This window comes from Crinia signifera, chromosome 2 (genome assembly GCF_055691185.1).
Source record: "Crinia signifera chromosome 2, ASM5569118v1, whole genome shotgun sequence".
NCBI classification, from domain to species: Eukaryota; Metazoa; Chordata; class Amphibia; order Anura; family Myobatrachidae; genus Crinia; species Crinia signifera.
The window spans coordinates 390,052,372-390,066,345 of record NC_139218.1 but is presented as its reverse complement, the minus strand read 5'-3'; the positions used below and the strand labels follow the sequence as shown (position 1 = coordinate 390,066,345).

The window sequence follows — 13,974 nt, the reverse complement described above, 5'->3', positions numbered from 1 at the left end:
TGAGCGGCGCTACTACTGGGGGCGTTACGTGTGAGCTGCGCTACTACTGGGAGCGTAACGTGTGAGCTGCGCTACTACTGGGAGTGCTACGTGTGAGCTACGCTACTACTGGGGGCGTTACCTGTGAGCTGTGCTACTACTGGGGGCGTTACGTGTGAGCTGCGCTACTACAGGGAGCGTTACGTGTGAGCTGCGCTACTACTGGGAGTGCTTCGTGTGAGCTACGCTACTACTGGGGGCGTTACGTGTGAGCTGTGCTACTACTGGGGGCGTTATGTGTGAGCTGCGCTACTACTGGGAGCGTTACGTGTGAGCTGCGCTATTACTGGGAACGTTACGTGTGAGCGGCGCTACTACTGGGGGCGTTACGTGTGAGCTGCGCTACTACTGGGAGCGTAACGTGTGAGCTGCGCTACTACTGGGAGTGCTACGTGTAAGCTACGCTACTACTGGGGGCGTTACGTGTGAGCTGCGCTACTACTGGGAGCGTTATGTGTGAGCTGCGCTACTACTGGGAGCGTTACGTGTGAGCTGCGCTACTACTGGGGGCGTAACCTGTGAGCTGCGCTACTACTGGGATCTTTACGTGTGAGCTGCGCTACTACTGGGGGTGTTAGGTGTGAGCTGCGCTACTACTGGGGGCGTTACGTGTCAGCTGCGCTACTACTGGGATCTTTACGTGTGACATGCGCTACTACTAGGAGCGTTACGTGTGAGATGCGCTACTACTGGGGGCGTTACGTGTGAGCTGTGCTACTACTGGGATCTTTACGTGTGACATGCGCTACTACTGGGAGCGTTACGTGTGAGATGCGCTACTACTGGGGGCGTTACGTGTGAGCTGCGCTACTACTGGGGGCGTAACCTGTGAGCTGCGCTACTACTGGGATCTTTACGTGTGAGCTGCGCTACTACTGGGGGTGTTAGTGTGAGCTGCGCTACTACTGGGGGCGTTACGTGTCAGCTGCGCTACTACTGGGATCTTTACGTGTGACATGCGCTACTACTGGGAGCGTTACGTGTGAGATGCGCTACTACTGGGGGCGTTACGTGTGAGCTGTGCTACTACTGGGATCTTTACGTGTGACATGCGCTACTACTGGGAGCGTTACGTGTGAGATGCGCTACTACTGGGGGCGTTACGTGTGAGTTTCACTACTACTGGGAGCGTTACGTGTGAGCTGCGCTACTACTGGGAGCGTTACATGTGTGCTGCGCTACTACTGGGGCGTTACGTGTGAGCTGCGCTACTACTGGGAGCATTACGTGTGAGCTGCGCTTCTACTGCGAGCGTTACGTGTGAGCTGCGCTACTACTGGGAGCGTTACCTGTGAGCTGCGCTACTACTGGGGGCGTTATGTGTGAGCTGCGCTACTACAGGGAGCGTTACGTGTGAGCTGCGCTACTACTGGGAGTGTTACGTGTGAGCTGCGCTATTACTGGGGGCGTTACGTGTGAGCTGCGCTACTACTGGGAGTGTTACGTGCGAGCTGCGCTATTACTGGGGGCGTTACGTGTGAGCTGAGCTACTACTGGGGGCGTTACGTGTGAGCTGCGCTACTACTGGGGGCGTTACGTGTGAGCTGCGCTACTACTGGGGGCGTTACGTGTGAGCTGCGCTACTACTGGGATCATTACGTGTGACCTGCGCTACTACTGGGGGCGTTACGTGTGATCTGCGCTACTACTGGGAGCATCATGTGTGAGCTGCGCTACTACTGGGGGCGTTATGTGTGAGCTGCACTACTACTAGGAGCATTACGTGTGAGCTGCGCTACTACTGGGAGCGTTACGTGTGAGGTGCGCTACTACTGGGGGCGTTATGTGTGAGCTGCGCTACTACTTTGGGTGTTTTGTGTAAGGTGCGCTACTACTGGGGGTGTTATGTGTAAGATGCGCTAATACTGGGAGCGTTATGTGTGAGCTGGGTACTTGTTTCCTAGCACGGCCACACCAATTTTAATTGGGTCGGAAAAATCGCGTTGATCGCATGCGATGCGACCGACGCGATGGACCCGATTTTTACATAGATTCAAATGTGAATAGGGTCCCTGGGACCCTATTTCACATTGGATTCAATGTAAAATTGTCCCCAGACCCCAATTTTAACCCCCCTGATGGCTCAAATGCCCCCATTGTGAACGGCACCCCACGATTGACGCCAACCCGAAGCGTGGCGAGCCCGCGAGGGGCGGCGGTACGTGTCCTCCAACCTTTTCATAACCCTACTATCCACGTCGGCGTGGAGTTGAGAATATAAAGTGTGGAGAGCGCAGCGAGCACGAAGCGTGGCGAGCCCTGCGAGGGGACGCGCATAACTTCACAGGTATACGCGTGCGCTCGCCATGCTTCGGGCTCGGTGGCTCGCTGCGCTCGCCACACTTTATATTCTCAACTCCACGCTGACGTGGATAGTAGGGGTATGAAAAGGTCGGAGGACGCGTACCGCCGCCCCTCGCCACGCTTCGGGTTGGCGTCAATCGTGGGGTGCCGTTCACAATGGGGGGGGGGGGGATATTAATTAATACCCATGACGGGGGCATATAAAATGAGAAATGGCCCATAATGGGCCATTTCCCATTGTTTCCTATGTAAAATGGAGTTAATCGCGTCCATCGCATCTTGTGCCATTATAATGGCACAAGACCGATGCGATCAACACGATTGCAATGTTAAAAATATTTTAACATTGAACCCTATGGCAAAATCGCGTCGGTCGCGTCGCGTGCATTAACATGGCACGCGACACGGCCGACGCGATTTTGCCTTTGCCTGCAAAATGTACCAGATTTCAAAGGAAATCGGGTCCATCGCGTTACTTGTGTACCTTAACTTAAGGTACACGAGTAGTAACGACTGTGGCCATTCTAGGAAACAAGTACCGTGAGCTGCGCTACTACTGGGAGCGTTATGTGTGAGCTGCACTACTACTGGGGGTGTTATGTGTGAGCTGCGCTACTACTGGGGGCACTATGTGTGAGCTGCGCTACTACTGGGAGCGTTCTGTCTGAGCTGTGCTATTACTGGGAGCTTTCTGTGTGAGCTGCGCTACTACTGGGGGCGTTACGTGTGAGCTGCGCTACTACTGGGAGCGTTATGTGTGAGCTGCGCTACTACTGGGGGCGTTATGTGTGAGCTGCGCTACTACTGGGAGTGTTACGTGTGAGCTGCGCTACTACTGGGAGTGTTACGTGTGAGCTGCGCTACTACTGGGAGCGTTATGTGTGAGCTGCGCTACTACTGGGAGTGTTATGTGTGAGCTGCGCTACTACTGGGGGCGTTATGTGTGAGCTGCGCTACTACTGGGAGTGTTACGTGTGAGCTGCGCTACTACTGGGACCCAATGTTATTTTATTTATTTTATTTTTTACACATTCAATATCAACCCGGCACCCAAGTCGTGGGGATAGCCCCGGGCTTCAGCCGGGGTAATAATGCTTTGGCCCTGGGACCTTGTGTAAAAAGTGTCCCCCGGCTTTGGCATAATACCACTGGTTGTTGGAGCCTGATGCTGGTTACAAAAATGTGGGCACTCCTACTTTTTTGTAACCAGGATCGGTCCAAGAGCCTAGTGCTGGTTTTGGAAATACGGGGGACCTCCAGTCATTTTGTCCCTCATACTTTTGAAACCAGGACCAGCTCAGAAGGGGGGGGGACCACGTGGTGTTTTTTTTATTTTAACTTTTACAGTTTTACAGACAGAACCATGCACAGATCTCACTGATCTCTGCATGCTTCTGTCACACTTGTCTGCCAGACCCAGGTCTATTTTTCAGGCGGTTTTGGTAATGTTTTCGGTGCAATTTGATAAATCGCACCATGTTACATTTGCAATTTTTATATTTTCAATGTGAATACATATGGATGCGATTTTAAATGTGCAATTTCTGACCCACGTCAAAACGTGGGATTTATACTGCAAATCGCACACTATAACATGTGCAATTTGATAAAAATGTGCAATTTGCCAATTTCCGGACCAAAGAAACACATTTTTATCGCATCGCATTCTATTACATGTGCCCCTATGAATATGTGTGGTAATGTGAATGAGTTACTATCTTATACTATGTGGTGTAATATGAATCAAGTACACTACATGAGGTCTAATCTGAATAAGATTGTGCTACAAAAAAGGTGTATATATTGGGTGACCACACCCCTGTCTTGATCGACCACACCCCTTTTTCCAGTATGCACTGTCACTGTGTAATGTATGAGAAGGTGAAAATGTATTGTTTGCAGGGCGCTCTGAACACCCTAACACCGGACCTTGGTTAGCTAGAAATCAGTAAGGCCTGATCGCACACCGGAGACTCGGAAATCAGTTATGGAAAGATACATGGTGATGGGTATATCGTACATTTATCCCCTTAGTATGTTACTATGATACGTGTCTGGTCACAGGCTAACCCTGTCCATGGGCAGTAATAGCAACACTGGTACCTGCAGGCTATAGAGGAAATGGCACACACATAAGGAAAGCTGAACCCATGATCCTGGAGATGCCACTTATTGTATCACTAGGAATAAGAAACCATTGCTCCGATGAGCTACACTCTTGTATCTACTGATCTGGACCACAGGCTTCCTGCATCAGTGATGTCACTGATTCCTAGTGAGCTGATAGGCTGAATTTTCCTGGGTATTGCTTCTGCTCACAAAATGGCCGCCCACCACCATGTGACAGCAGAGACATGTATAAAACAGAGAAGTAATGTAATGATTGATTTAATTTTCACTCACTAATTACAAACAGATTATTGCCCAATAGGACAAGACTAAATGATAATATTAAGGTGAGAAGAAGGAATGTTTAGAGCGTCATTCCCTGTGTTGGGAGGGAGTGCAGCGTTTTCTGCTCAGGAAGAGGACATGACTTCTCCAGCTGCTCTGACATGGTGGGAATCAGGCCTCATTCTACACTACTGATGTGTGCGCACTTTGTAACGTCTGGTCGTTCATTTCTAGGTGGATGATGAACCAAAGTAATCATTACATTCATGCACAACAAGGTCACAGAAGTAACAGAGACCGTCCCGATGTTCTGTCACTCTCATACCCAATATAACAGACCAAGAAGTAAGTCATGTGATCACTGTATCCACTATGCGTGTTATTAGATGGATCCATAACTGGAGACAGCGCCCTCTACATGGGGAGGACTGAGGACAGCAAATGGCATCTCCTCGGTGTGAGTGCGCTGGTGCTTGACAAGGCTGGATCTCTGGACAAAGGACTTGCCACATTCTGTGCACACAAATGGCCTCTCCCCGGTGTGAATGCGCTGGTGCTTGACAAGGCTGGATCTCTGGACAAAGGACTTGCCACATTCTGTGCATAAAAATGGCCTCTCCCCGGTGTGAATGCGTTGGTGTGTGAATAGGTTGTTTTTCCGGATAAAACATTTGCCGCATTCTGAGCACTGAAACGGCTTCTCGCCAGAGTGAATCTGCTGGTGCAGAGTGAGGGTGGACCTGCTGGTAAAACATCTCCCGCACTCCAGACAGGAAAATGGCCTCTCTTCAGAGTGAGTGCGATGGTGTTTGACAAGGCTGGATCTCGTGACATAACACTTGCCGCATACTGTGCACTGATAAGGCTTCACGCCAGAGTGTAGCCGCCGATGCCTTGTTAGGGTAAATGCTCTGGTAAAACATTTCCCGCACTCTGAGCATGAAAAAGGCCTCTCCCCGCTGTGAGTTCTCTTATGTAACAGGAGACTTGACCTTTGATGAAAGGATTTTTTACCACTGTGATAAGGAAAAAATCTTTCCTCGTTGTGACATCGCTGGTGGGCGGTAAGTGCCAGTTTGGAGCTAATACGCATTCCAGAAACCGAGCCTCTATACAGATTACTGGCGCTATGCGTTTGCTGATGGGTGACGAGGGCTGAAAGATATGGGAAACATTGCTGACACTCCGAGCAGTGATGCGTCATCTCAGGATAGTGTGAGGAGGCGTGCGGACCTGTTGGGGACAAAAGTACTGAGATAAACCCTCTGTACATCAGCGGATGGGTCGCGTCATCTTATGTGATAAACTATACATACTTTAACCCCAATATTCCAATACGTGCTAGTAAGATTTATAGTGTCACACGCTGAAAAAGGCAGCCCAAACACCAAGTTCCCTGCAGGCTAGAGAACAAAAATAGCAATATACAACACAATAGTGGTCTGGCGCCTAAACAATAAAATTGAGACCAGAATTCAAGAAATTTCAGTCCAATGATCCAATCAAGCTTAGAGAAGAATGTGTCCAAACGTTTTATTTCAGTGGGCTGGTATACGATGTACCGTAGAACGTTGCTCATAAACAGTAAAGGCCCAACGTGTTTCATCTAGAAAGACTTCATCAGGGGTAAAGCTTCAGAAACACAGAGACGTTTCTCTATGGGGTATATATATTCAAAGAATATTTGGAGGATAAAACATCCTGTCAGTCTTTTTGGTGCACTCACCATTATCATTATTTTATAAAGGAACAAGTTCATTATTTATTGTTATACACAGATCACAACACCCTTCTTCCAATTCTTTGAATATATATTCCCCATAGAGAACCGTCTCTGTGTTTCTGAAGCTTTACCCCTGATGAAGTCTTTCTAGATGAAACGCGTTGGGTTTTTACTGTTTATGAGGAACGTTCTACTGTACATCTTTTACCAGCCCACTGAAGAACCATTGATGTAAAAACGTTTGGACACAATCTTCTCTAAGGATCATTGGACTGAAATTTCAACTATACATACTTATACATATGTACCATATACATATCAGATTTTTTTTTACATTTATTAAATCCCACAAACAATGCTTAGTAGTGAACCCCGTCATTCCCACATAACCTTGGAGTTTGTGTAGAACGGTCTAGTTTACTGTGTGTTAAAAACATAACTGGACTGTTGTACAGACATGATCACTCTCCACTCACCAGCACAATGGAAGCAGCCATCTTTCTTTTTTACACTACTAGAATGTTGCTGAATCTGGCTCCTCACCTCACTGGCATTAATGGGAATTAATGAATGGCTTAGGATACCGCTGGACGGTTCTGGTATAGCGTATCGACGGCGCCTAGATCGACAATCACGTAGTTGACCAATCTTGGTTCTAGTTAGATGCCTAAAGATCGTCGACAGCATCTAGATCAAAAGTAACGCAAGATAGACGCGAGCTATCAGTCACAAGGTCGACACAAAGTTTTATGTTTTTTGATGGCTGCGCTCGGGACACTATTACAATCTAACTTTATGCCCACTTGGATAGTAAAGTATGACCCAAGTCGTTTTAAAGCGAAAAGAACCATGAAAAACATGTCAATCTTGTGACCATGCGTCTATCTTCCGTTACCGTGACTCTAGAAGCTGTCAACTATCTTTAGACGCTTCAGTAGATGCGTTGGACCAGATGATTGTTGATTTAGATGACGTCATCCGGCAATTGGATACGCCACCGGACAGAAGACTGACAGCGACACCCCGATGCTGAGGATACTGGCACCTCGTAGGTAAGTATCCTCCTACCCCATTAACCCTTTGAGAGACAACGTTACTGTGATAGACGTGCAAAATATCCCCTAAAAATGCCAGGGCCGAAGTCGAGGAATATGAATCGCTTTAGTTATTGCCGGCAAATGTACTGAAGACAATTAATTGAAGTTTTGTTAAACATTGCGTCAAAAAGAGAACAGTCGCTGTGAGCGACGATGGCATTTTTAGTGGATATTTTGCATATCTCCCACAGCAATGTTGGCCCTCAAATGGTTAATTCTAAATCTCCCTACCTGCATCTTAACCCTTATCCCCCCCCTCGCAGGAGACTAACCCCTGCCATCCCCTCTAAGAGCCTAACCTTACCATATACACAAGTAGGAAGGTTGGTGAGTTAGAGGACAGTTTGGTGTATGACCAGCATAAGGGTCGGTTACGTATAATCGATGGTGTAACTGCAGGAAAATTACTTATCACTGTATAAGGGTTTGGAGGATGAATGCCCACATCCGGAAGATAACAGCGGGCGAAGGCAGGAGATATGACCACCCTGATGCCGGGCATATGTAGTACAGTGTGCTGAAGCACGAACCGAATGGGCCATATTACCTCTGACACCTCACCTGCTGGGCAGACACGACAGCTACCAGCAGGACAGGCTAAGTCACAGCCTCCGGCCAGGAACCTCTGCAAAGGTTCAACCTAACCAAACGTTAGAGCATCTACAGATGTCTCCTCATACACATTGTGCCAAGCTGCCCCACTCTGCGCCAGGACCAGCTTCTTCTCCCTTGTGCTGCTATGCATGGATTGTTCACGAGTTAGTAGCCCCAACCATCTTTTTGTGTTAATCCCTTAAGTAAAAACTATTATTTATAAAAGATATTTTGTGATCAATGTCCCAATATTAGATGGCACTACTGTAACATCAGTTCTGCTAACCGATAACAGACATCCACGGGAGTGTAGTCATGGGCAAACGCTAATGGTTTATTTAGTGATGCATGTGACAGGAACACAACATAATGGCGATTCTCTATGTGTTATGTGCTTTTATTAGGGATTGCACTTTCTAGCTGAAGACAACATACCAGAGGAGGGGGGAGGGGCCTGTTGCCCATTGTGACATACTCTATATGTGTTGCTAGTTAACTTGTGTAACAAATGCAAATCGGATGAGTTTGACATTCCATCCGACCCGATGCACGGTCCTGTGATCCTACAGATTGAACTTGCTGCAGAGTCCGATCCATAGGTGTGTGCCAGCCGTGAAGCAGGGAGCAGAGCGGGAAACGGCTACTGAATTTGAAAAACATATTTAAAAAACTGGCTGAATGTTGATTGGTTGAAAGAATTCTCTCAGCCAATCAGATGGGAGGCCGATGATTGGCTGAGAGAATTCTCTCAGCCAATAAATGACTGGCCAGTCTTTCCAAAATATTATTTCAAACTCAGTAGCTGCTTCTGACTCAGCCACCCGGCAAATGCTGCTATGTTCTTTACATGCAATAAATCGCATGCAATATATTGCATGTAAAAATGGCACATCAAGTGCCAAATCATAAGCGAGCCTCCCGGGGAGCTCAAGGGCAAACTGGTCCGACATGTCCTTATGACAAGCCGTGCTAGTGTATGGAGGCCTTAAGATCTGCTGATTGTTGTACATACACAAATCTGCAGCGATTCCAAATCTGCGTAGCTTTGGATTAGAAAGTATTAAGTATCTACTTCATTATTATACATTGCAGTGTGTGTACTGTCTTTTAGTCATCACATAATACACCAATGCACACCTGAACCCTCCCTTACAAACTGGTTCACTGTGAACAATGCACAAATAATTCAAAAATAACCATATTAGATGCAATATAAAAAAAAATTATACAAAAAGTAGCAAAATAACGCTGTATTAGTATCCACTCTCCATCTCAGCGACACTGATTCTATGGTCCTTATATTAGGTTCAGATTGTTTATACATCTGCCCAGTGTATATTTTAAGGTGTTCACTGTTACCCTATGATACAACTGTCGCAACACAGGAGGGAACTCAATTCCCGGTGAAGGGTGTGAATTGCCATTGCATCTAGACACAGGGAATGGCATTGCATTGTGCAACTTTCACCCGCCAGCCCTGAATATGCACAAAAGTGCTCGCTACCCTACGGGGTACAAGTTGTGTGTGAGATTGGGCGCCTTAAAGTGCATCTGTTTCAATCCCAGTCCAGGTACATGTGTTTCAAATGTTCTGTGATCTTTCCTCTACTCAACTTAAGCAGACCACATAATAGTACACCAAAGAGAAATAATACATTTTTAATATTGATAAAGGTAGGTACGCATGGATGGAGATCCGGCACAGGATGAACTTGTGGAGCGTTCGCCATTTTTTTTATTGGAACAATCGGCGCTAGGATGTATGTACTGTAAATGTCAGCAAAAAGTACACGTTCCCCACAGTGCCCATTATCAGAGGGACATTACTGAGAAAATCATTAATCATTGTAACAATACCTGCAGCAAATGTCTCCTCCTGCTGCGCGATATCTTGGTGGCAGGGTAAGGTACCATGGCTGGTGATATTACAGGTCCCACACAGTGATGCATAAACTGTCCCTATATAGTAGCACCTAGGGATGCAAATTCCTGGGAATTTTTTCAATCCCAGGAATCGGGATTGAAAAATGTTCAATCCTGGGATTGGTATCCCTAAAAAGAAAAGCTCTCCTTCTCCCACATTTACTTACATGTTGGAGCGGGGTATTTGGCAGCATTGTGGGGAAGCTGCCAGGAGGAGGCAGTCCGCGGGTGTTACGGCTGCCAGGGGCAGTCGGCAGGTGTTACGGCCATCAGGATCGCTGGTCGGGAGGCGGAGGGTTCCAGCGGCGGAGGTGCGGCCTGCGCAGAATGACCTATGACCAAGTCACGCAGCGCAGGCCACACGCTGGGGTCGGGAAGACCCGGGCAGTGTCTGAGTGAGTGAAAACCCGGGATTGAAGACATTTTGGGGCAAATTCCCAGGATCCCGATCCCGGGATTGGCCACCCTAGTAGCATCTATACCGTCATATAGAGAGGAGAGTGTGTGTAATGGGACGGGCCTCCTGTGTGACATCACTGAACCTCTTTTTGTTGTAGTGTTTCCAATGAGGCCCAGATTTGTGCAAGTGGGGGCGGGGGGCTGTGGAAAAATCTGGCGGTAGGTGGGTGTAGGGGACACAAAATACTGTTTAATGGTGGATTTAATGAATAAAATGACAGGGTCAGAGAAGTTGCATTTACAGTGTTATTCCCTGTGTTGGTAAGGAGCGCAGCCTTTGAATAATCATACACTACTGACTTGTGCACTTTGTATCTGCCTGTTGTTCTTTTCTAGAGGGATGAATTAAAGTAATCACTACATTCATACACACAAAGGTCACAGAAGTAAAAGCGACTGTACCAATGTCCCGTCACTCTCATACCCAATATAACACAGACCAAGAAGTAATTTATGTGATGGTATCATTGTATCCACTATGTGCATTATTAGATGGATCCATAACTGGGCACAGCGCCCTCTACAGGATGGAGGACCAAACAACACAGCTCTGCCCCTTATAATGCAATTGGTGGGAAATGATGTCCACTTTACAGTATTTCCAGTTTGTATACAAGTCTTGTTATGTAAGTGACGGGCAGTTTATTCATCTAGACCGGTGTACAAGTCGCTGATGACGACCAAGATGTGAGACATTCGAATAGCAGCGTCCACACAGAGAACACACATACGGCCTCTCCCCGGTGTGGGTGCGCTGATGCCTGACGAGGTCGGATTTCTGGACAAAGCACTTGCCGCATTCCGTGCATAAAAATGGCTTATCCCCTGTGTGAGTGCGCTGATGCATGGCAAGCGTGCCTTTCCGGACAAAACATTTGCCACATTCTGCGCACTGAAATGGCTTCTCGCCAGAGTGTAGCCGCTGGTGCTTAGTGAGGGCGGACCTTCTGGGAAAACATTGCGCACACTCCAGGCAGGAAAATGGCTGCTCCCCAGTGTGAGTCCTCTTATGTGACAGGAGACGGGACCTCTGATGAAAGGATTTCCCACAGTAAGAACAGGGATACAATCTGTCCTCGGCGTGACATCGCAGGTGGGTGGTAAGAGCCAGACTGGAGCTGACACACACTCCGCAGATGGAGCATATATACCGATTACTGGCGCAATGCGTTTGCTGATGGGTGACGAGGGCTGAATGATTAGGGAAACATTGCTGACACTCCGAGCACTGATGCGTCATCTCAGGATAGTGTGAGGAGGCGTGCGGACCTGTTGGGGACAAAAGTACTGACATAAACCCTCTGTACATCAGCGGATGGGTCGCATCATCAGATATTATTGGATGTATTTAGTACCATATACAACCATTCATTATAACTCAACCCTACTATTCTCACATAACTTTGGATTTTTTAGAGAATTGTTTAGTGTATTGTATATTTAAAACATTACTGGACTGTTGTACTGACGTCACTACAATTACATCATCACAATGAAAGCGGCCATCTTTTTACACAAATAGAACATTGGTGAATCTATCTCCTTCCACACTGGCATTAATGGAAAAACACCAAGCAGAATGGGATGAAACATTCCGTAATGCTGGGATAGATAGGCAGATGTCCACATTTATATGACATGTTTAAATGGCATCGCAACCTGCCAAGGTAATAATTCTGAAAGTATCCCCCCAACACACAGCTACAGATGGAGCTCCTCTCAGGTAGTGCCGGGGCTCGCCAGAATACCACCGCTGGCCAGATGGTGCTCCATCTGACTGGGATGCGCGAGCGTCCCACAGGCACACTCGTCCCAGTTTCCAGGTGGCGGGGGACGCAAACCCTGCCCGTCTCCACTTCAGGGAGACAGGCAGGGTGCGTGGAGCTGGAGGCCCTCGGTGGGGACCTCTGTTGAAAGGGGACGTCCACGCGTCCCCTTCCGGTGGCTGGCGATCCGACTGCCAGACCTCCGCTAGATGGCTGGGGCTCCATCTGTATTCCTGTCACTACTGGCTGAATGGTGACAGCGCATCCTGTCCTACCTACCGGACCAGCGGTCCAAACACTGGCATATATAACAGCGGGTGGGCTGGTAATCAGAGTGGAGGCAGTGGTAGGATGCAGCACTGGATTATGGCCACCTGTGAACTTACACTAGGAAGCATCTACTTATATCAGATGCCTCCTACTGAACTAATATTGTTTCATCAACTGTTGCTTCCGTATAAGCAGAGATAGCACCTCCGCTTCCACCCACATATGAATCAGACCCAGTGTATGGTTGTCTTTAATTTTACATTGTAGAGACCCTGGGATCATGGAAAACGAAAGCTACAGTATCAGTCCTTTCGTTCATTGCTGTGGGCTTGCTTCAGAGGCCTCAAATCATTATGTGCCTCCATATTTCTGCCATACATGTGATGTCTGCTGACCACACGTGGCGGCCATTTTGCTGGGGTCCTGTAATCATTTTTATTGTCTGACAAGGTCCCAGGGCATTTGAGAACCCCTAGTCTACAGCTTTGATTTACAAATAGTACCAGTAACGGACAAAATACAGGTGTGATGATGGGGGTATAATTCTGTAGGTTCCCGTCTTAGAATTACTGCAGCACTGTAAATGTATTACCACATAACTAACACAACACTAGAGTAAATACATTTAGTAATAGTTAATATGGTTGTCCTGCAGAAGACAAGGTTCATTTGCCAGATGTCTGGGTCTATAGCACAGGCTATGTGTAGATACAGAACAGACTGGTTACACAAACAAGACCCTTATACAGACACATTACTAGATCAGTAGTTATTGCGCCGGATCTACTTTGCTTCTTACACATGCACCAGAGCTTCCTCCTCATGTATTAGATCATCCTTTTGTTTGTATGCCATGGCATCCAAACAGTCATTACAATGTGGCTGCACGCCCATTACGCTGATCGGCAAGGGAAGAACTTAGGTGTGTCCAGCATCCCCCTAACCTCAACACTAAAAAGACGCTCCTATTTTCAGAAGCAATTTCATCGTTTTACAGGCACTACATTACACCCCAACTGTCCTGGCTTCCTTATCTTCCATGGAGAGGTCTGATTCCTTGGATGTGGTATCCCGAGACAAGAATATCTTGTCCAAAGCTATTAACACTTTTAGAATACCCTGCGCGCACCTCATTATGACAAAATAAACATGATGGTTTTCATAAATGGGTTCCTCAATAGCCACACTGTGAAATTAGAAAACAAATTCAGAGCGGCCATCTTTGTTCCTGGATTCCATTTTGTATGCTTAAAGCAGATGTTCTGTGTTTTTATCATATGTACAGAGGGTTCTCAAAACCGCAGAAGAATCAGATCTTTGTTAAAGGTATCTAACTATGATGAGAACGTAGAAATATTCACAATGGGTTTAGTACAGGCATTCCCAACCACGGTCCTCAAGGCAC

General features: G+C 47.3%; 1 protein-coding gene across 2 annotated transcripts in view; it reads right to left on the bottom strand.

Moving 5' to 3' along the window:
* Positions 1–4,715: 4,715 nt before the first annotated feature.
* The window catches only part of LOC146058211 (uncharacterized), a 74,082-nt gene continuing 64,823 nt past the window's right edge, over positions 4,716–13,974 (bottom strand). The window contains exon 12 of one of the 2 annotated variants that reach the window (XM_083170343.1): positions 4,716–5,970. In XM_083170343.1, coding sequence (XP_083026469.1) covers positions 5,120–5,970 — 851 coding nt within the window. In that variant the 3' untranslated portion in view covers positions 4,716–5,119. Of the gene's footprint in view, positions 5,971–9,794; positions 11,803–13,974 lie in introns of those variants that run through there. The other variant, XM_083170344.1, reaches the window with a different exon arrangement.